At 35.7% G+C, this 24,992-nt stretch overlaps 1 protein-coding gene across 2 annotated transcripts; it reads right to left on the bottom strand.

Moving 5' to 3' along the window:
• plekhm2 (pleckstrin homology domain containing, family M (with RUN domain) member 2) lies at positions 1-24,549 on the bottom strand. 2 transcript variants are annotated; one of them, XM_056449382.1, is made up of 20 exons: positions 24,453-24,549; positions 22,324-22,430; positions 22,125-22,234; positions 20,830-20,929; positions 20,649-20,736; positions 19,271-19,445; positions 18,645-18,704; positions 16,386-16,656; positions 14,029-14,742; positions 11,976-12,045; positions 11,159-11,249; positions 11,002-11,066; positions 9,621-9,709; positions 9,402-9,534; positions 7,086-7,276; positions 6,936-7,001; positions 6,686-6,845; positions 4,841-5,020; positions 4,543-4,659; positions 1-2,275 (listed from the first exon to the last, which is right to left on the bottom strand). In XM_056449382.1, the coding sequence occupies exons 1-20, from the start codon at positions 24,510-24,512 to the stop codon at positions 2,138-2,140; spliced, it is 2,985 nt and encodes a 994-aa protein (XP_056305357.1). In that variant the 5' UTR covers positions 24,513-24,549; the 3' UTR covers positions 1-2,137. The 2 variants fall into 2 exon arrangements, with proteins under 2 accessions (XP_056305357.1, XP_056305358.1); XM_056449383.1 differs by lacking the exon at positions 18,645-18,704.
• Positions 24,550-24,992: the final 443 nt, after the last annotated feature.

Genomic DNA, 24,992 nt, shown 5'->3' with positions numbered 1-24,992 from the left:
TTTAAAAAGTTGATTTATTGATCATATTAATGACATCTTCCAAAATGTACATGCAGCATTTAGTGTATTTGAGACATTAGAGTGTTAGAACACAGCTGACTACTGATTTCAATAAAAAAAATAAAAACAAAATTTAAAAGTAGCTAGTAAAAAAAGAAGAAACAGAAAACATAAAACCACATTTCAATTGTTAATGAACAACTGTATACCATCATTGCCCAGCAATGTATTATTCAAAATGACTGTTGACTGAAACTAACTTCAACATACCTGAGATTCTGCTTCTGCTTCCATTCGTCACAGTCTGACAAAGATCCACAAACCTTTGCTTTCTTTAAAAGCACTTTACATTCTTAAAACCACCCTACAGTGTTTCAGTGGAAATGGGATGTCTGAGTGAGGGACTGGGAATGGCTTTGATATTGAAGCTAAAAAATAATGCATAAAAAAAGCTGATAATACTTTTTAAAGTGGAGAAAAAAAAAAACCTCCAAACTGATAGTGTTTCCCAAAGGCCCCTGTAAGATCTGAAATCATTTTAATATCACAAAAAAAATCCTTAAAAAAAAAAAGAAAACAACAAATGTGCAATTCTGAATCTTGTGCAATTCTGCTGTAATCAACTCCTTCACTTTTAAATAGCCTTTCTTTAGGTGAAAGAGCTTTAATAACCTTAATGAATGAATGATGTATTAGAATTATATGATCCCTATTACAGTTTCTCCATACCACCTGAATCTAGCACATTTTTATAGTTCAACACAACAGTGGTTACATGCCAGTACCGTACCATCACTATTATTGTTGCTGATTGATATTAAACGTCAAAATTAAAGGGAAAGTTCACTACAAAAATGAAACATTTGCAGTTAATTCACTCACCCTCAGGTAAGCAAAGAAGCAAGTGTTTTTGCTTTTATTCAATACAACATTAAAGGAAACTTTTAGGCTGAAATGGCGATTGGTGATTCTTAAAATGCAAGTCAGACAGGCACTTTGAAAATCTAAAAAACACCTATAGGCAAAACTAAATAAATACACTGTGCTTCTGAAAAATACACTGAGGTCTTGTGAAGTGAAACACTACTATTAAAATACAGCACAGACCAATCAGTTCACTTCATAAGCCCTCAGTGCTTCAGAAGAAGTCATGTGTATTAATTTAGTTCTTTCTATATGGGTCTTTAATGATTTTAAAAAGTCGGAGACTACAAGCACTTTTAAAGGCTAAAAAACACTTAGAACTACATTAGTACACCATGCACAAAAAGTTCTTGTGAGGTGAAACGTTACTATATAGATACAGCACAGACCAATCGTTTCACTTCATTAGCCAATCAAGCCCAATCATTTCACTTCATAAATATGTGTATTAATTTTGTTGTTCCTATATGGGTTTCTTTAGACTTTCAAAGTGCCGCTGGCTGTTGACTTGCAATTTTTTTTTTAATTGAGGACCAGTTTCAGCTTAATCGACTTTAATGTTTGACTGAAAAAACAGTCACCTACATATCAGATGGCCCGAAAGAGAGTAAATGTCAAATGTTCGTCATTTTTTGTGAGAACTAATCCTATAAAGCCAGACCAGTTCCCCCGACTTCGCTTTCTCTGCGTTTTGAGTGTCATGCAAACCGTTACACTTTCAAATCTTAAAGCAGCCAGATAATATCAATGGTGTAAACATAACTAAAATAGTCTTTCATAAGTGCACAAAAAGCAGTTTGTACCTCTTTATAGTACAGGCGTGTGCAGTATCTCTCCACGTTACGCAGGGAAGTTTTTTTTTTTTAAAAGCTTTAGAATTTTGCCTACTATACGTATTTACACTGTATATATACATATACTCCAAACACATGGAAGAGAACTGCTTGATCTCTTTGATTTCCTTTTGCAGACTTCCACTTGTAAAAGCCAAAAGCCTTAAACTGAAGTCCTTAAATATTTGTGCAAGGCAAGTGTAAACGAGGTCAGGCCATAAATACCGTTAGTTTAATATGAAATGAGCCCACATTGTTCAGTATGGTGCCTTGTTCGAAGAGCTCACAGTGTCTGCTTGTACCTACATAAACAGTAGGTTTGCTGGTGAGCCGATTTCCCCCTGCTGTCCATGTCTGAGCTCATGTAGTGAAGGAGGGGGTCAGCACCATGGTTCTCTCTCTGATCTGCCTCTGTGTAGACTGTCGCTCCTCTGCCATGCGCTCTTCATCAGCTCCAGAGCCTCGCTGCACTTCTTCTGAACCGACAGGTCTGACACTGCCTTACGAGGTAGACTCACCTGGACACACACACACACACACACACACACACATGTACACATGTACACTGGTAACAGGATTCATGCAGATAATACAATGAAAGTACAAGAATTCAAATGACTTTTTTTTTTTTATAGTTTTCACAGACTACGTTAACCAGATGTACCATTTAAAACAAAAAAGGGTTTCAAAGTAACTCAAGTTTTTATTTTGTTATTTAGTCATGCAAGTTAGCTTTTATATCATGAGATTAATGAAAACAGCTTTAAACGTTTCGCTCAAACCTTTCCATATTTTATTAATGATTATTTTAGGATGGTAAATGTAAGGAATTGGATGCAAGCAGATTGCCAATGTCTGTAAAGTATACAGCACCATCTGATGCAAAAAAAATCATCAATTAAATCTAGCTTTTTCAATTAAGATAATTAGCAAAAATAAAGCATTATATTCCAAAACAACAGTTTGAGACAGTGATCCATGGTTTTGTGACAACTCTGTTAGATTACTGTAATGCACTGTATGTGGGGAGTAGCAGGTCAACAAATGGTGCAAAATGCTGCAGCACGCCTGTTAACTGATACTCATAAATATGACCACATTTCCCTCTTGTTAGCTTTGCTTCATTGGTTGTCAGTTCATTTTAGAATACAGTTTAAGATTCTTTTATTTGTTTTTAAAATTTCTAAATGGTCTTGCTCCACCTTATATCCCTGTGCTAATACACCCCATATATGCACATTCGTTCTCTCAGGTCAGCTGATCAGCTTCTCCTGATTGTCCCAAAAACAAAACGTAAGCTTAGAGCGGATCATGCTTTCGCTGTGGCGGGTCCTAGACTTTGGAATGATTTACTGCTGCACATTAGACAGGCCTCTTCCGTGTTCTCCACTCTTAAAACTCATTTGTTTTCGTTGGCATTTGTTCCCTGATCTAAATACCTGGTTATTTTAATATACAGTTGAAGTCAGAAGTATTAGCCCCCCCTGAATTATTAGCCCTCTTTTTATTTTTTCCCTTATTTCTGTTTAACGGAGAGAAGATTTTTTTTCAACATATTTCGAAACATAATAGTTTTTAATAACTCATTTCTAATAACTGATTTATTTTATCTTTGCCATGATGACAGCACATAATATTTTACTAGATATTTTTCAAGACACTTCTATACAGCTTAAAGTGACACTTAAAGGCTTAACTAGGTTAATTAGGTTAACTAGAAAGGTTAGGGTAATTAGGGAAGTTATTGTATAATGATGGTTTGTTCTGTAGACTATCAAAAAAAGCTTTAAAGGGGCTAATAATTTTGACCTTAAAATGTTTTTTAAAAAATTAAAAACTGCTTTTATTCTAGCCGAAATAAAACAAATAAGACTTTCTACAGAAGAAAAAATATTATCAGACATGCAGTGAAAATTTCCTTGCTCTGTTAAACATCATTTTGGGAAAAAATTAAAAAATAAATACATTTAAAGGGGGGCTAAAGACTACAACTGTACAGAATATGTCTTTTTAGGTAGTTTTGCTATATTTTATCATGTATTTTATAAACTATTATGCTTTTTTTGTTGTATATTTTCTGTACAGCACTTTGGCTCACTTCTGTGTTTTTAAAGTGTTCTATAAATAAAGTTTGACTTGACTTGAGGAATGGATTTCTCAGACTATTTTGCCCCGCAGCTCAAGCACTTACACTAAGAAAGAATTCTGATCAAATAAGTTTTTCGACAGTCTTAGGAAGATGGCCGTATTTATCATTGACGAAAAAAGCTTTTTATTATCATCAGGTATAAAGAAGCTGTAAACATGGCTTTTCAAGGGGAGGTGGAGAGAATCTAAAGATTTCAGGTCAGAAATTTGGTGGATTATTTGAACTGAAATTAACCTGTGTAAATATTGAAATTAGTTTTGTGTAAAAGCTTTCTGCAGTCTTCAGCAACATCACCCTTCAGAAATCATTCTAATACACTTTGGTATTAAAAAAAATGTTTATCGATTATCAGTGTTGTAAGGATGGTTTTGTAGCATTGTAAAATGTAGCATTTATTTAAAAATAAAAATCTTTAATATGATTATGAATATCTTTACTGTCACTTTTGATCAATTAAAAGCTTCCTTACGGAAAACATGTATTTTTGCTTAAATAATCTAAACAGACAGCTGTATTAGCAAGTGGGATACAGTCTATCATAAAGGTCTGCAAATAAACAATTTAGTATGCATTCAAGGATGTCATTCAGATAAGATGTGATGATATGCTGGCTTATAATGATTTCTTTCTTTTTACCTGATAAACAGCAGTCCATGCTTGACTTAATTCTGCTATAAGCCGATCTCGTTCCTCATATCCGCTAAAATACAAAACCCAGGGAGGGAGAAACTGAGCTCGATCCTCTGCAAACTCCTGCAAATAAAAAAATAATAGCTTTCACATTCACAAAAGCTTTCACATTCATAAGATAATGTGGCATTTCCTCAATCCTCTGAGAAACACCTGCGATCATTTTATTTAAGTATGAAACTACAAAGAGCAAACATCTGTTCGCCGAGACCTCTTATGCACTACAATATGTGCGAAGACTTACAACAACACAGTATTCCTTGTCATCCTCCAGGCAAACAGCTGTGACATCGTTCAAATCGGCTCCTCCTAGAGAACGGAAAAAACTGGTCTGGCAATCCTGGTGACACGTGAGCAACTTCCTGTCTGTGAGAACAAGGCAACATGGGATGCAGGGTGCAGGAGCAACTCCCTGCGGAATAATCTGAGAAGCAAAAACAAATGCTGGTCAACATCTGGAGAATTGGCTGGCTAGTAAGAAAATAACATTCATCTACAAACATTATTCACTAGAATGTAAACGATGGCATGTGTAGAACTGATTCGATACAACAACGCATTGTCATGTGGTGAATCTGAATGCGTTTCAAATGCACACTCCCACATGCAGAAGACTAAACTGCATTTATCCAAGATAAGCAAAGAGAACTCGTCTCCAGAATACTTCATGGAAAATACATTTAAAGGGATTGTTCTTACAAGAGTCAATTGAATCACTTTACAATATTTGAGTCAAGGACTGAATCATTTTCCATTTCAGCACAAACATGAGCAAAAACATAAATAAAAACTAACATTAACAACTAATACAAACAATAAAGACAAATTAACTGTTAGCTATTAATAAAATAAAAAAAATAATCAATACCACAAATTATACAAAAAAATGAATAGTTTTGTATCTTTTTTTAGATTGCAAGTGTGCCTAGTAGTATTTAAGTAGAATTAACAATAACAAAAAATTAATAAAATAACAATACAAAGTTTTAACTGTTAGAGCAGAAGTAGAAATTAACAGGCAGATTTACTAACAGCTTGCGCCAGTGCTAACTTTCTTTTTGATGTTAAAACCCAACTGTTGGGATTTACTAGCACGGAGAGAAGTTTGAGTTTATTGCCATATCAGCTTCTTGAATATCACTTTTCTATAATTATAAAAATATGCTAACAATAGAAAGTCATCAACAGCAATAAATAATACATAAGATAATATAAAAATAATAATAATAATAATAATCTAAAATGTTTACTTTTGATAACAAATTTGTACAATTTTTGAAGAATTCACATTTAACAATATTTCATTTAAAGTCTCTCCTGATAAAAAGTGTTGTCTGAGAACTTTAAAAATAGGGCAGTTCACAAGGTTATGTTTAACAGTTTGGTTTCTGCTGAAATATTGACATTTCTTCTGCTTTGAGTAAATGTTCGTGTGTGAGTCTTGTGTATCTGATTCGGCATCTTCTGTAAACGATCTCACCATGCCTTAAAAAGTTGGATTCTCCCATTTCAGGCTGAAATTTCAAAACGTTTATTTTCTGAGCACTGATCCCCTTCTGCTTGCCATATGTTAAAATATAGCCTTTTATTAGGTGGCTCTAAATCTAAAGGTGGGATTTTGCACTCCTTGGCAGCTTTGTTGGCTTCTATATTACTATATTATACAATTTTCTTTGTAGTTTATTCACTAGCGAAGAGAATAATAGTGATGAAAAGGCATGGACACAGCTTTTCTTGCACCCAACCTTATTGAATATGTATTATTTTGGAGTTCCTCGGTCAGATTCAATTTATGAAGTAGGCAAACTTTGACATCATGCACATTGATTTCTCCTTACCACCTCCATATTTCTGTTACATCTTTGTTCTTTAATTTTTGCATTGTCTCTAAATCATCTGCAGAAACTTCCATGCCATTGGTAAACCGGGTCCTAATTCTCTTAATATTACAAAAGTTCCTCAGTCGAGAGCAGTGAGGGATTTCCTATCTATGTCACTAAAAGCTAATGCATGGGCCTAATATACTGATACACATGCTTTATTTTTTAATTGTTTACATTCATTAAAAAAGTACATTATGACAGCTCACCCCTTTAGAGACAGACTGGCAGAGCAGCTGCATCCAGTCTGCCATTTCCAGCTCATTTTCTGCGCTGAGCTCTAACGGTGGATGTTCTGTCAGAATCACCTGAAAGGCGTGAGGCTTTTCCGTGCTGTTAGAACGTCTGCAGCCTCCACAGTGCCCTCCCCTATGAGGCGATCACATGAAAAATTAAGTATTAAGATTTCACACTGAAAAGAAACTGAAATCCATGACCTGCAACACAGTGAAATCTTACCCCATGGTAACAGACATCAAAGGTGTAACATCTGTTCTCTCTGCATACTGATACAGGATGCCATTGCTGCCAGGTAGATCAATAGATTAACATTCAGTGCACATAAATAAGATGACGCACTGTTGACTACTTTAATGAGATGTTTTATACCTGAGAACTAGGTAACAACTTTTCCACACTTCTTTCCCCAAATAAGAGCTTCCGGCTCGGTACAGCAGCGGCCCCTCTTTAGTGCTGCTGGATGCTCTAGAGCCTGACGGAGATGTTGGTGAAGCCACGGTCACATCCATTGGGTCTTCCCAGTGAACCAGAGAATAAAGGCGAATCTTCATCTCAGACATCTACACAAAGACAGTTAGCATTAAATCAGTAAGACAAGTCCTAGCATGCCAGTTTAATTAGCAGTTGTACTCTGGCAGGTTACTCTTAAATCATAATCTTAAGTCATTTTAATAAATATGCATGCATTCACTTTAGTGTTAGGTTTTAATAGGGTTATTTATTTATATTTACTGTATGGGTTTAAGAGGTAAGTTACAGTGCTCAGCATAATTGAGTACACACCATTTTGCAAATGAATATTTTTATCCATATTTCAGTGAATATAGGTCATTTTGGTGCATTTAAACAAAACAGATTTATTAAACAGATAGATTTATTAAAATAATATTATAAAATCACCAAACATCTATAGAAATGGACAGATAATATAATTACATTCAAGCAAAATATTGGAAAACAAAATTATAAACTACAAAATTTCAACAACATTTTACACATTTTTGTTTCTCTTGAATGTTGCTCTTTTTTTATTTGTTTAATATTTTTTCCATATAAATTTGGGCTACTAAGTTTGGACCATTATTATAAGTTATTTTGTCAGATCAGCTCCAGATTTGGCTTCAGTACGGACTAATCTAATGTATCTGCACAAATATACTATTGTAAATCTTCCTATGGAAAATAATCATTTACATGAGAGATTTGTAAGAGGTGTACTTGTATATGCTGAGCACTGTATGAACGAAAGTCAGTGCAAATTGTTTGGGACATTTTTTATATTGTTGTTTTTTGTTTAAATATTTTATTAATTTTCAAATATATCTATTCACAAAGCCTTACCAAGAATAGAACAAAACATAGCTGTCAATTACGCAAGTATAAAATTACAAGTATTTGGAGAAACATTTTTTAGCAATGTTAATAATGATAATAACAACAACAACAACAACAAAATAAATTATTAATAATTATTAATAACATAATTCTATAAGACAGTGTTTCCCAACCCTGTTCCTGGAGGCACACCAACAGAACATATTTTGGATGTCTCCCTTATCTCACCCATTCACTTCAGGTTTTGGAGTCTCTTCTAATGTTCTGGTGAGTTGATTCAGGTGTGTTGGATTAGGGAGAGCTTGAAAATGTGTACTGTTGGTGTGCCTCCAGGAACAGGGTTGGGAAACACTGCTATAAGATATGGCCTTTTATTGATTGTTTACTCGATCCTCTTAAAGTCCCCAAGAAATCAAAACTAACTATATGATTTTGTTGGCTCACATTGCTAGTTTTGTGGTGAACAAGCCATCTGTCCATGTCATTAAGAAAAAAAAAATAGTTTGCCCTTCTAATCTTTAGTTAAAATCTGAAAATGCACTTCCTGTTTGTTTGCAGTTAATTGATCAGATTACGTGATTTTGAGGTAATGGGGGTGGCCAACACTGCTCCAGCTGTCAGTTTTGACAACAAACAGAAATGGTGAGCAGGAGGGGTCTGTAAAGTTGTAATAACTCTTTCAAAACCCCTTTCCTAATCTTTCTTAATAGATACCTACTTTACTACATCCCACGGTAGAAATAACAAGTCACACCTACTGTTTGCTCATTCAAAACTCCGTTTCTCTAGGAACTGCGTCACAATACCAAAAGAATAACGACCGCAGCTTCTGGTTTATTGGGACTTTAAAGAGTATTTAAAATTTTCAAGGTAAATACAAGACGTCATCTCTCTGGTCCATTAAATAAAGGTGGGTGGAAGGAGATCTTTCCATTTGAGCAGAATTGCTCTGTGCGCTGATAAAGAAAATATTTCATTGTTCTTTTAACCCCGAGTTTAAGATGCTGCTTTTTTCTTTCTGAAATATGTAGGTAAAACAATGCATAGTGAACACGTATAATATTAATAATAATAAAATATTAATAAAAAAAGAATAAAGTATTTTTTATTATTATATAAGAAATAATAGTCTACATCTTAAATTAATAACAATTTATTAACACTATTACTATTGATCTTCCCCCTTCAAAGACTGAGAGCTCTTCAGTTGAGAAGCAATGGCCTAAAGTGATCACTATACATGCTTTAATCGTAAAAGAGAGTCAGCACAAAGAACCAAGATTATCAAAGAGAGCCAGCATCTGCCAGAGTCTCATCAATTATTCAGGGTGATGGATCTGCTCCATTTACCTCACATTGAGTCTCCTGGCACACAAACTTGGAGAGAGCAAGTTTCTCCATGGTGGCGTCAGTAAGAATAGATGGGTATGGAGGTTCCCTACAGCCATTCTCCCAAGCTTCCTTCAGCACAGTCAGAAACCAGCTGAGGAGAGACCATGAAAAAAATCCTCGTCAGAGATATTTATATTATTTAACCTCAAGGTGATGGGCTTCAAATGAAAAACTCACTCAGTCAGAGATGAGTCCGCAGTGTCCAGCAGGAACTGCCGTCTTCGGTTTGTGCACACCAGAGTGATGGTCTGCTGGTGAAGACCCACCTGAGGCACAAACAATGGCTTTAAAGTCTCAAGAAATTCCCGTCAGAAGATATACTTTCTCATGCATAATAATGCATCTCATTCATGATGGAAGTGCCTGGTGATTGGGTCTGACCAGCCTTTTCTCATGAATTAATGCTAGGAAAACTTGTTTAAATTTGTAAAGAACTCTCAAGTCGTGGCGGACAGTCTTTGAATTATTGCATAAACATCATATATTGTAGCATAGCTTCATCTTTGCTGTTCAAGCAATAAAAACTAATTCGTTCAGAATTTTTTCTCTTTTTTAACTTATTACTTATAATATATTTGAAAAATTCAGATGCAAAAACCTCTAAGTGCCGGCTGAAATTTCCATTGAAAATTAACTTTTTCTCAGCCTCCTTTATTTATGTTGAGTTATTTCACTTTAAAGACCACGAAAGGGAATTATTCTTTGCCATAAAAATTATATTACTGAACCTCAATTCAGGAGCCTGATAAAAATACTCATTTAGAAGAATATTTCAGATGCCATTTAGAGGTTTTTGCATCTAAACTCTTCACATATAAACGTGCCAACTACTGGCAAACTTAGCTTTTGAATTAGCTAAAACAGTGTTTCTCAACCATGTTCCTGGACGACCATGTCTCGTTAACCAAACACACCTGATTCAGATCATCAGCAGAGACTGAAAGACCTGTAATGGTAGGGACAGGAAAAAGGAGACATCCAAAACATGCAGTGGTCCACCAGGAATGTGGTTGAGAAACACTGAGCTAAAACTTAGCCATTTAAATAGTTATAATACATAGTGAGGTTAGAGCAATAAATTGGAGCTAGGAAATTTTTACATTAATTCCAATAATATTTTTTCTTCTGGAAAAAGTCTTATTTCTTTTTGTTGGGTTGGGAGGTTGGATTTAATAATAAGTCAATATTACTAGCCCCTTAAGGATTTATTTTTCCACAATTGACTACAGAACCAACCACTGTTGACCTTAGTTAAGCCTTTAACTAAGCCTTAGTTTATTGCACTTTAAGCTGAATACTAGTATCTTGCTAAATAGTAAAATATCATGTACTGTCATCATGGCAAAGACAAAAGAATTTAGTTATCAGAAATGAGTTATTAAAAGTATTAGGTTTAAAAATGTATCGAAAAAAATATATCTCTCTGTTATACAGCACTTGGAAAATATTTGAAAAAAATTAAATAAATAAATATCAACAATAATAATAATAATAATAATGTTGACTTCTCTCTGCAGTAAGTCAATCTGATCATTAAGTGTTCAGGAGGTGTACTCACAGAGATGTAGTCCAGCTCATTGTAAGACACTGCCTCTTCAACACTGTAGGGTTTCTCCGCCGCTCCTGAAATCAGTGGTACACAACAATGAATGTAAACAAGTGGTTTTAAAGATGGCTGTAACAAAGCCCTGATATTCTACTGACGTTTTGCTGACCTTTTCGCAAGAGGTAAATGTAGCAGTCTGTTAAAAGCAGATATAGAGGCTGCAGATCTCCTTCCATGTGGCCTGTGCTCATCCTCACCATCTGAAAGAGAAATGCAGACCAATTAATAGAACAGCACCAGTTTAATGTTACATTAGAATGGGAGTGTCATTCATATTACACATTAAAAGATGCAGCAATTGCAACAGGTTTAATTATAGTTCGTAGATTTCATTCCAGTGAAATGTTAAGGAGATGTTTGTTTGTTGATATTGTTCCACAGATTTTATTGAGGGGTCTCTTATTTTAGGACTAGATACACCTCTTTCAACAAACACAAAACTGTATTACAAACTGTAAATCCCTTGTGCATATATGCTGCCATGAAAAGCTCCGGGTAAGATTTGTTTGTAAATATATAGAATTAAATGTATACTGATATATATTCTACTATAAATTAGTTTGGGATTAAATTAAATATATTTTAAAAAAATTGTATTCATAAAAAATAAATAAATAAATAAATAAATAAATAAATAAATAAATAAATAAATAAATAAATTCAAAAAAAAAAAGTGTTTCCAAAACCTGAAAAATGCAACATGACTATAAGCAAAATTTTGAAACCATTTAGCATTTGAGAATTTAAAATAAAATCAAAATAGAAACCTTATTTTAGTCTATTAATATTTCACATCACTACCATTTTACTTACTAAATGCTCCATTTATTTGGTTAAAAGGCTTTCCTGTTCACAAAAGAACTGGTTTTGGCAGAGTAGGCACTCAAATACACAAGACAATGAAAACAAGATATTAGGATGCTCACCTTAAAGAGCTGTTCTTCATTCTCCCTGAAAACATGAATCATGAGCAGCAGCAGATGATTGTTATCCACCCTGCACAACAAACAGACAAGAACTATTCACTTTTCACCCAATGAATCATTTTAATTAGAGCTATTCCAGGCCTAAAATCTCACTGAGTGTGTTTACATTCACATTCTTAAACTGATCATGCTTAATAAGCAGACATTGCATGTTATCAAGTGATAATACACTGGTTTCTATTACTAGATTTTTGACTTATGCTGATTTCAGCAAGTATGTAAACGCATTTACCTGCTTTCTGTCTGTTTATTATGCCGAGTGTACATGGATTGGATTGATGCAAGCATAAATTTAAAGTGCATTCTGACAAATGTGTTCTCAACATGTGCATAAGAAACAGCAGTGCTATAGTCCAAATCCTGCATCTCCAGAGAGAGAGGGGTAAGCTTTTAATGGCGTTAATCTAAATAATGTTATACTCATTACATATGCAAATATTTACGCTTTTACCAAAATAAACCAATTTATTATTTAAAGTTTTGTAAATGCAGTGTACTTGTGTTGCCGGGTAACTGATTTTCATGTAAAGCAGGACAATGGGGTTTATGCACACAGACTTTTAATTTTCAGTCAGCCAGCCCAAGGACTTCCGGTGAACTGTCGCACCATTACCAAACCGCCATGTTTAAGATCTGATTGGTTTAAAAATCAGGAATCTTCACTGCCTGATAGATATACAACATTAAGTGGGTTTCAGACCGAACAAGTAGCACTGCATTAAATCAAAGACTCTAGAATACACAAGATGTGTCACTCGTATAATTTTGAATAGGGAAAAGGGCCTACTAGTACAGGAGCCAATCATCGATCGCTATAGACTGACGTTACTCCGGGGGACCAGATGTGTGCTTTTTTTTTTTTTTAAGTTTGGTGGTCAACAAACACACTGGAATCTCAGCAAATACTTGCTTCGCACACATGAGAAATGCATCCACAGAAAGCCTGAAATGTGTGCTTTTAGATCAACCAAGTGCACTTAATAACAAAAGTTTTTTTGGTTTTGTAATCTGTATGAATCAAACGCAAGGTACAGTCCGTCCTGTCAAACACACATCACATGACAGCAGCAACTACTCAAACACCCACACATGTGTAAACAAAGAGTCGCTCCATTCGCCATCAAGACCAAGAGGATGATAATGTGTAATTCAGCCATGAATGAGGTTGGTGTCATGATCTCCTTCCTTTCGAGTGCGCATGCACATTTGCCTGAAAATATGCCGATTTTGTCTGATACGGACGTTTAGAAACTAAACTTTTGAGACAGATGTTGTTTAGTTTTATTGGGGGTTCCAAATATGTAATGTAATCATAAGCTTGGCAAACCGTTTTAGAGAATTTGATGCTGCAGAGTGAAATGGCTGCCGAGTAAAATGACTTGCCTTAAAGGGACTTTGATTAATTTCCATTTTCTCCTGCCATGTCTTGAATTTACTTCACCCTAGTATTTTTTTTTTTAAATAATTATTTTTTTAGAGATTTTCACCTTTATTGATAGGACAGTGGAGATTTACAGACAGGAAAGTGTGGGGAGCAGAGATAGGGGAAGGATCGGCAAAGGACCTCGAGCCAGGAATCAAGCTCGGGTCGCCGCAAGCACCTGGGTGCTATGTGTCGACACACTAACCACTTGGCGCAGACCCTAGTATTTTCAATGGAGTTTCTGCACTAGCCTGTTGCTACTGACGGCACTAAGGTTACGCGGTCTTTCATCTTGTTTTACGCTTGAACAACTAAATGAATGCTTGAGTCTATTTAACTGAATGTATTTTAATTACATTACAACATCGATGTTGTAAAAGAAACCCTATCAAATTGAAAATAGTCACATTAACCTTCCAACAGAAGATTATCATCGGCTGAAAAACACTAGCTGTGCATAGAGCCCATTGACTTTTTTTAAAGAGCTGACTTTTGTTAGTTATCAGCATTTTTTGTTACTCATGTAAACAAATACTAGTTGATTAAATCATAACCCATTTACTATCTCACTTGAATTCTGCAGCATGAGAGCTCTGTGTTGCATCTTCATCATCTTCTTCTGTTTGACTCCATTCCTTCTCTGTGGTCTCTATGGCGATGGAGGGATCCTGCCCTGCAGCTGCTGCCTCTGCTTCTGCTTCTCCCTCATCTTCATTGCTAACAGGAACATCCTGCGGCTCGCCATGCCCTGCAAAGTCATGGCGCCCACCACCTGAGGCAGCAGGGTCTGGACTCTGGGAGGTAAAGCAGTAGAAGTCTGCAGGTGGCAGCGGGGCCTGCAGGAAACCATCGCTTGGGTCTGGAGGTTCACCGCCAGCATCCTCTCGAAAGGGCTGCTGATTGGGGGGCCCGTCGTGAGCGGTGCAAATTTCATCTGCTCCATCTTCAGCATCCAGAGACCCATTCAGCCTGTCCATGACCTCACGGAGGGGTTGCCCTACATTGTCCATTGAAGTGTCCGTCATTTCTGGAAGCCTCAGTCCTGTTTCAGGCTCCTCATCTTCTCCTTCTCGTCTCCCATTCCTCAAGGGCTCTGAAGCAGTGCTGTCGGGACGCTCCAGAGGAACTCGACTGTCCACGGTGATGTGGTTTACTGTGACGTCTCTCTCAACTACAATCTGAAGGCATTCGTCAGTCACTTCTGGAGAGATGACGTTCTGTTCGCTGCTCACTGATGATCCTCTGCCGCGTCGTTTCTTGCCGGGTTTTCGTCGCCGTGCCATTCTGTACAACAAAAATATACCGGTGAAAACATGACAGGGAAATTTCCTCTGTCTAATGATAAACCTGTTTGGTAATTAGAAATTGAAAAATGACACAGTTAAAAGGATTTTAAAAGTTCTTTTCTGCACTGTTAGGGGTACCAAATAGTAAAGAGCTTTTTCCATGTCCCTTTAGCAGTATTGGTTTATAAAACTAACTAGCAAGCAACAGAACATACATTACATGATGTACATACATTATAAATGTCTCATTAAAGTTGCATTGCTGGTGGTCATATGTTTTACAGTGCTCTTCAATGTGACTTATTCCAAGATGTCCTCAATGGGCAACTAGCATAAAGATATGTGGGATTTTTATTTTGGAACTATTACAACAAGAAAGAAATAATAATAAACTAATTTTTTCAATAAAGCTGATGATTTCCAATCTGAAAACCATGTAATACGCAGATGCATCAAATTTTAAAATTTCTGAAACGCAGGGATTTCAGTCTTTTAGAAGCAACAGCTGCCCAAATGTCATCCTTCCCTCACTGCGTTTATTTTATTTGAAAAATATATACATTTAATCATTTTTGTTTAAATAATTATTTTATTTTTAAAAATCCCTTTTCTAGTTTGCTTTTTGCTTTCTTTTATACTAATATGCGTTCATTCATCTTAATAAAATAGTTAATTATTCATTCATTCTCCTTCAGCTTAGTCCTTTTATTCCTCAGGACCGCCAACTTATCCAGCATGTTTTACACTGTGGATGCCCTTCCAGCTGCAACCAAGTAATGGGAAACATCCATACACACACTACAGTAGTGTTGGGCGACATACGAAATTTTCAAATCGCCATATCGTCGCCCTGTGAGATCACCGATACACTATACTATCACATGAGAACACTACAGTTTTATGTTTACTTATTGCTCATTTCTTTAACTATCTCTAAACGTATATAATATTTAATTATTTTATAAAAAATAAAATAAAATTTAATTATTTAATAATCTTCGTTTGCATTATGTTTTATCTTGGAAAATAATTCAAACCAAATGCAAATCACTGTGCTCTTCTAATAGGCGCTGAGACAAATTATTTCAAACAAGACTCAATGCACCAGTGTGGCGTGGGACATTTGAGTAGTTGATGGTGATTTCAGGTCCATGCCGTTAACCGTGGGACTGCCGCAAATTGGATATCGTATAAATGGATGAAAGCAAATAAAATGATATTCATCAACGCACAAGAAACAAGGATGCATTAAGATCCTTTCAGACAGGAGACGGACAGAGGACTCGCCGGCCGTGCGTGACCGTTTCTGTGCAGTGAAGGGGTTTACTTAAAAGAATTATTTTACATTTGTACAGCTTTTTCTACAAATATTTCTACGGAGCCCTTAGCACTCGCCTGTGGCCTTTTCTGATCTTCCTGATTTAAAAAGACATTCAATCACCTATATAGTGCACTATGTGCCATTTGCGATACATACTCTAATAAACATAGTGAAGATCGTAGATTTCAGCCACATATTAGCCAAATCTCAGAAATTTATTTCAGTATTGCATACAAAAACAACACCCTTGTCCTAACTGCTGATGTGTTATCTGCCTCTATTATAATCCTGAACCATTAGTTGTAATGCTCAATACACACCTAATGACTTCCAGCTCAGTGCTGGTAATTTCAGTGTCTTCTCCAGTTGTTGAAGCGTGCCGACTGGCTATGTGCACTGGGGTGACGTCAGCTGAAGTGTTGGTGTCCGAGTCCTCAGTGAAGGGATTTTGCCGAAATGTAGGGCTTCGTGAAAGTGATCTAGTTCTGATTGTGCCGGCCGACACCTTCACTACAACACAGTCACTGACAACAGTCTGAGGGTCTGATCCTGAAGAGCGCGGCCCACTGACTGGATCAGTCAAGTCTCCCTCTGTCCAAAAAACAAGAGGAAGAAGGAAACCATATGAGAAGCGGGTATTAGGAATTCTTATTTGGAGATTTAGGCAAGATTAGCAGCTGCTGATTCATGACAAATGCACACAGACAAGCAAGCACAAACTTGGCTTTCCAGCTACTTCCATCTAATCCTTTAATTTAATGTAGATAATTCTATTTGCTGCTAATATCACATTTATAATTTGCTAATATCCAGATTTTTATTTAGGGTACAATTCTCACCATTAACAAACCATCAACTAACACTTTGCGTTCAATAAACTACTGAATTAGCTACTTATTAATAGTAAAGTAGTTCATAATAATAAGTTGGGTTTAGGTATTGGGTAATATTAGGGATGTAGAATTAAAAATTTTAAATAAACAGCCAATATCTTGATAATAGGCAGATGAGAAGCCATTATGAAGAATGAAAAAAGATGAAAAGCAGCTTTTAATCAATGTTAGCTGTCAATGTGTAAATTCTGAATATTTCTGTGTTGATTATTAAATAAATCTGAATAATTTATAGACTAATCGCTTATATTCTCATTTTAAAAAAGAGGAAATTTGTATTTTAGGTCAAATTCATGGAAAAATTATTTAAAAAATAAATAAAATGAGATATTAATACAATTATACAAAAAATAATAATAATAATAAAAATCAGCCAAATACATACTGAATATTCACTTTAGCCTATAATTTTCATTTCAATTTGCATTATTAAATTACATACAATACATATATACAGTGCAAAGTATTCATACCGCTTCACTTTTTCCAATTTTTTTTTTAAATGTTACAGTCTTATTCCAAAATTGATTAAATTCATTTATTTCCTCGAAATTCTACAAACAATACCCCCATAATGACAATGTGAAAAAAGCTTTTTTTTAAATTGTCGCAAACAACTCGGTGAATCTCCTTGAGTGGCCTAGTCAGAGCCCAGATTTAAATCCTATTGAACATCTCTGGAGAGATCTAAAAAAATGGCTGTACACCGTTGCTTCCCCTCCAACCTGATAGAGCTTGAGAGGTACTGCAAAGAGGAATGGGCAAAAATTCCCAAAGACATGTGCGCCAAGCTTCTGGTATCATATTCAAAAAGACTTGAGGCTGTAATTGCTGCCAAAGGTGCACCAACAAAGTATATGTACATGTGATTTTTCAGATTTTTTATTTTTAATAAGTTAGCTACAATTTCAAAAAAAAAAATTTCATATTGTCATTATGGGGTATTGTGTGTGAAATTGAGGAAATAAATGAATTTATTCCATTTTGGAATAAGGCTCTAATGTAAAAAAAAAGCGGAAAAAGCGCTATGAATACTTTAAGGATGCACTTTATGTGTGTGTTGCATTTATTTAAGAAAGAGAACGACACATAAGTTAATGTTAGCAGGTACATTAAACGTTAACAACTTAATATGGTCTTGTATTGTCATTAATATACATCAACTAAACAAATCTAAAAACATTTTTGTCAACCCTACAAAAAAAATCTATATCACACAGGCAAAAACTACTATTAAAATACTAGGATTCGGTTATTATAGTCATCATTTGATAGGAGTTAATCGTGGCTAATATTTGCCACTGAATTTAAACAGTTAGGAAGCAGTTGGTTAAAATCCAAGCATCATACATGCAAACCAGCTTTCACACTGCCACATGACAGGAAAGGCAATCCGACAACAGACAGAGAGGTTCAGCTGCTTCAGACACGGATTATGTTTTAGCATCACCCCATACAAACCCTATGTCAGCAGAGAGTGGCGTTCGCTTTAGTCTAATAAGAACATGAACACCAAAAGCAACCCATCTATGAAATCTACATCACAGATAGAATGCCTACAGCAGCGTATGCATGTGAAACAAACGTGCACTGAGTGAGATGGACATGCACAATGCTTGTTAGTTAGTCTGGACAGATGGATTGGGCGAATATTAGATTGGGGAGGGGGAAATAACCATGTCCCACCTTCCCAGTCTGCACTTGGCAATGACTGCAACACAGGGAAGATGTCACCAAAATCATAATCTAAAAGAGGGAGAAATAAGACTCATCAATAGACAGGAAAGAATAATGAAGTGAATGAAAGAAGAACAGAAACTCAAAAGAGATCAAGTGAATGAAGCTTGGCATATGAGGAACTAATAAAAACCAACAACTGAAAAAAACACTGTGACATAATGGATTGTGAAATGTGCCACCAGATAAAATAGAAGCGCAAATTTAAGATTACTGAACACTAGGATTTTATATAAATGATCTAACACATAGGTGTCAAAGCCAGTTTCTGGAGGGCCACAGCTCTGCACGGTTTAGTTCCAACCCTGCTCCAACACACTTACCTGTAGGTTTCAAACAAGCCTGGAGGACCTAATTAGTTTGATCAGGTGTGTTTAATTAGGGTTAAATCTAAACTGTGCAGTGCTGTGGCCTTCCAGGAACTGGCTTTGACAACTGTGATCTAACAGGTCATCTTAGATCAGAATAACTTATTATTTTATGTCAAATATGCCAATTTGAAAAAAAGGATAAAGATAAAAGCCAGAAGTGTGAAAATAAGAAACAGAAGAAATAAAGAGAAGTGAATAGCTTACCTTCACTGGATGGGGCAATAGCACTGTCGTCCCACTCGAGATTAGTGGATGTGAGAGAAGTGAAGGAGTGCAGTGACAGACTATCAGAGCTTGGCAACCTCTCCTCAAAATCCAACAGATTCTGAGGTTTGTAGTATTCAGGCATGTAGGGAGCAACATCCAGGTATGGGACATCCTGCCATTGATATATACATAGAAATGTATAGAAAATGAAGGATTGTGCCACAGAGGTATAGATAGCAACAGTGCTAGAAGATAAAACAATGATTATTATTGCAATATAACCTTCATTTAATGCAATATTAAAAAAAGAGTATATGTTCTAAAGGTTTATGGTACTATGTTAATAATATTATCAATTCGATATCACCCAGAACATGCAAGAACTAAGAAATAATTAAGATATTTGGTTAAGGCAACAAGTCAATGCAGTTTTTAGACATTTTTATCATTATAAAATTAGTGAAACGTCTATTTGGCTGACATGTGTTGGTCATCTTCTGAAATTAAAAGGTTAACTTAATAATTAACAGTTTGGCATCTACAGTTTTCCCTCAGGATCAGCCTTTAAACTGTAAAGAAACTGAGATTTGATATCTATTGTCATAATTATCAATATTGACTGATATGACACTCAGTGATAAATGTCAATATATATGGTATATCTTGGACAAAGGACCAGATTTGCTAAACAGGGCAAGTTCAATCCTATTTAAAATTTTTAAAAAATACTAATGGGACTGGAAAGTTCTGTGATTGATCTACTGACTGCGCTCAATTTAAACAGCACAGCAGCTCATTTCAGACTTCAATGTTACAAACAACTTCTCTTACAACTGTTGTCCACAAGAAATAAAAAAAAGCTCCTACAAATGCATATGAAAAGTTCAGCAACAAAAATGTTGCGTCCACAGCTTTTCACTTAAGTAGTTTACACTGGTGCAAGCTGATAGCAAGTCTGGCCCGAAGTACAGTAAGATATGGAAGAGCGTTTAATCAGTATTTCAATATATTATTAGGTAGTATAAATAAATTGGCAAACTGTATATAGTCCCTCTGAAAAAACGTAAATAACTGCTAATTTGTTTATACTCATTTTGTTAATATAATAATTTACTGGCTCAACTTGAGACAACATGGAATATTCATATCAAATTAATTTTCATCTCAAATCAGGACTGTTTAAAATGAATTATTGTGATGCGTTTATGAGTCAGATTATCTAAATTATACAGTAATTACATTTAGAAACAGCCTGTAAAGAACAGTATTTGTTTTTGCTTAACACACAGTTTTTTGGAAGCTTGAGGTCTAGAACATGCAGTGTAACGGGTGATTTAATTACAGCTAGGAGAAATCAATAAATATTGCGTCATACCAGCTCCAGGTCAAAGCGAATGAACTCAAGCCCAGAGACGAGCGTAAGAAACAGAGTGAGATGGTCATGACTGCAAACCAATGCATTTCTGCAAAAGAGGAAACGGCCTTCAAAAATCAGATGACTGCTTAAAGGAAGAGTTTCACCACAGAACAACCATGTCATCATCTCAGACACTCACTTGTAATAGTATTTATGAAGCAGTCCTTGATTCTCCTGAAAAAGTCGGAGGTAGCTTTCTAAAGAACTTTCATTGAGCGCCAAGTAGAGCCAGGCACGACCTGCAGAACAACAACATAGCAGTCATAGTTTACTACAGGAAACAAAGTCCAAACAAGTGCCACAATATTATACATCAAATATTTAGGGCCAGTGTTGTTTTATCTGCTCACCAAGGAAGCATTTATTTGATCAAAACTATAGTCAAAAAATGTTTTCTGTTTTAATATATTTGCATTGTAATTCTTTCCTGAGTATCAGCTTATTCTCTCTAGTCTTAAGAGTCTCAGAGGAAAATATTAGAAAATGCTAAATTGTTGCTTAATTGTTACAAAATTTCATATAATTATTATTATTATTATTATTGGAAACTTTTTGTATAAATTACGATGAATTTAAGGATTTTAATAAGTTCAAAAGAAGAACATTTTTTTAACAGAAATCTGATGTAATATTATAAATTCTTAAAGCCAATTCAAATCACACAAACAGATGCAGACAGGTGGCAACACATCAAGTTATGTGTTGCTGTAATCTTTTAATTATCCAAGATTGTCATCGATCACTGCAGTGTGAATCGACTTTTACTCTCAACTTTGTTCAAGTAAAAGGAACACTGCTAAATATATAATATAATATAATATAATATAATATAATATAATATAATATAAGTCACGATACTGGAATTCGGTACCAACGATACTGACATTTTGAAAACGTCCAATTCCCGCTAACATTTGAGCACTCTCATCAGTTTACAAACTCACTGTTGTTTACGAAGTGTAAACAAAGATACAGGGACAATTTCAAAGTCATGACGATCAGCCGTTTTGTTTATAAGCTGTCATACGAGCGATCCGCTGATGAATCGCGGCTTTGAAACGGTCCAGTGTCCCTGTATCTGGTTACACTCAGTAAACAGCGGTGAGTTCGGTGAACTGACCACTTTCATGGCCAAATCACAGTCATTTCTGTTGAGCATGTGAACATAATGGAAAATCAGCACCGTTTGAGAACGTGCTCAACAGCGCTTAAATATTAGTGTGAAAAGGATGGTTTTAAAATTTCAGTACTGATTGGTACCGAAATCCAGTATCGTGACAACCCTATAATATAATATAATATAATATAATATTATATAATATAATATAATAATTACTAATAATTTATTAAACAACATATAATAAAAAATAATTAACTGACCCTTAATTTTCAACAGCAGTCTACTTTAACATTACAAACAGTACATCATCTTACTTCTGCCAAGATTGGTGGCTATGTGTTGGAGTTCCTCAATCTGTCGGATGGCTTCTCGTCGTGTGAAGTGTAATACGAGGACCCAGTAACCTGATGAAATGTCCTGCAGCCTATTAGACACAGAAGAACACTTTAAGCTTTCAATCCTCTACTACAAAAGTGCTTCAGTTTTGAAAGGCTCTGGTGCAGCTTGTCTAACCCATAAAGCAGAGCGTGATCCAGGTGTTCACACAAGCGCTGAAGAACACGATCGTGATTCCTGATGGCTGGCGTCTCATCCTCGCAGGCCGCAAAATAACTCTGCAACTGTGGATTAAATGTTACAAAGTGTTAAGGAGACAGCACTTGAGAGTGAAGGAGAAAAGTCGAGTGGTAAATTTCTGAAGTGCACAAAGCCATGACATTCCAAGCAATCCTTTTTATTCTGGATGAACAACCTAAGAAATGCATTTTCAGATTTCGCCGCTCTGCGATTCTCGGATTGTGCAAGCTCATCACAAAACCCAGGAGAAAGCACTAATGCCAAGCACCTGATAGGCTAAAAATCCAACGACGGCAGGGTGTGCAAGTGACTGATATTCAGAATAGCATGGCTGCAAAAGACAGACTAAGAAAGTAAGAGCATCACTCATGATCATGTAAACAGCAAAGATTCAGTAAGGTAAAGGGGTACTTCATCAAACTGAAAATGTGCTGTTGATTTACACTCAGAACTGAGGCAAAAACAAAGTACTCCTCATGTCTCCTAATGATACAATGAAGTCTCACGAAGCAAAATGTTAAGTCTGTGTAAGAAACTAAACAATATTTACAACATTAGCTAATCCACAGCCTCGTGCTTTTGCTCAGGACACTTTGCTGAGGCTTTAGATTAAAGGAAATAATGTTGTAAAAAACATCCAGAGTCTTGCACCTGATCGTTTCACTTCATAAGACCTTAATGGATCGTCAGAGAAGCCAAAGTTATTAGCTTAGTTTTACCGGTGTATATTTTTAACGTTTTATAAAATCACCATGGACCACGTTTCTATTCAAGTACTTATTTAAAGGCACAGCACTGTATGCAAGTTTTGCCACTAGAGGACACATTTTCATAACCAACAAAAGTGTAGTTTGTTGATGCCATGACTAAGTGTGGAATCATGGGAGACCCTGTGGGAAACCATGTTCATGGATGAGCTTGACTATTTTTTTTATCTTTCTAGTATCAAACAGAGTGAAGCTGAAAGCTGTTGAAGCAAAACGAGAGCGCTAAAGCAATAGAGTGGAGGAACTATGATGTAACCTTGTAAGCCAATCGGCTGCTAGCATAAAACTGGTTTCCTCAATAAAATCACCATAGGATGTTCCCATAGACTTTTCAAAGATTGCAAATAATAAGCTCTGTGTTCAAATACAGTTCGTTACACTTACACATTTAAGCTTTTATTATGCCATAGTTGACTGGACATGATCACTTGAGGAAGAAGCAGCACTGTTTAACATGCTAAATACATGAATATTTTGTTATAATGCTGCATGTGGTCTAATAAAACGCACAACATAATGAAGCATCTTTGGCGTTTTTTTATACAACCATACCAAATGTTTAGAATGGCGACACAGCATATGGTCCGTTTCACTAGTTGGCTTGAACCTTTTTCTAAATGTTTGGGATAATGCAAATACAAACGTCAGCAACACTGCTCTCGTGATTTTTTTTTATATTTGAATGATCAAAAAAAACATATATTGCACCTTCAATGTTCTATTAAAGAAGAAAAGCCACCTACATCTCGGACAGTCTTGGTTTTCATGTTTGTGTGAACTATCCCTTTAATGCAGAACAAAATGGCCATAGAAATGCAGGGTGACCTGGGATGGCTCCATAAAATAAGTAGCAGCTCTGTTTGTCCTATTAATAGGATCTCATTTGATCACAGAACTTGTTTACAGGGACTTCATGTCACAGTTCTGATGAGTCAGTTAACAAATCTATTGACTCAAACATACTTGACTCAAGTATAAAAGCACTTAATCCTTTCCATGTCATTTTGCAGATAAACAGTTTTTAACTACGCTATAAATACACAATATAACCTAGAGTAAACTCATCTAGTGCACTACCAGCTGACTTCTTAACCTTGTATTCGTAAAACCTTTTCTTAAAAGGAAACACTGGATGTTTTCTCAAGATGCCAAGGCGTTTGTATTCACCAAAACACATCAGGAGGGGGGGAGGCCCAACTATTTTGATAGCGTGAACAGCAAACAGCTTAAAGTAACCTTCGAATTACAAACTAGAGAAGGTTGAAATATATCGTCGCTGCGTGTATGGTGGTCTCTTACCTTCTTGACGGACAGAGAGATGTTTTCGAGGATCCTGTCTTTGACTTTGAGTTGATCCATGTCTGGCTCTGCTCTCTGCGGATGTCAGCTGACGCGCGCTCCCGACTTCGGCCACGAGCTGTTTGCTGATGACGTACATTTGTAGGCCAATCCTGTGTTGCTACGGTTTTCGTTTCACGGCTAAAGTAAAATTGTGGTTAACATTATTTGAAGAGGCTTTTCAGAACATACGTTACAAATGGTCATAAAAAAACTACAACCAATGTTACCTTTTTATAACAATTGTTTGCTTTAAAGACATACGTTGCTAGCAAATTGCTACAAAAGGACTACAGTGGTTGTCGACTTATTTATACGTCACTCGTCGAGCATGTCTCACATCCCTGCTTTCCAGGTTGCTTTCCCTTTATGCAGAGATAGATAGATAGATAGATAGATAGATAGATAGATAGATAGATAGATAGATAGATAGATAGATAGATAGATAGATAGATAGATAGATAGATAATTTCAGATTAATGAAACTTTTCTTCTAAACTT

Source organism: Danio aesculapii, chromosome 23 (genome assembly GCF_903798145.1).
Source record: "Danio aesculapii chromosome 23, fDanAes4.1, whole genome shotgun sequence".
Taxonomy (NCBI): domain Eukaryota; kingdom Metazoa; phylum Chordata; class Actinopteri; order Cypriniformes; family Danionidae; genus Danio; species Danio aesculapii.
This window is presented reverse-complemented; position numbering and strand designations above follow the sequence as displayed.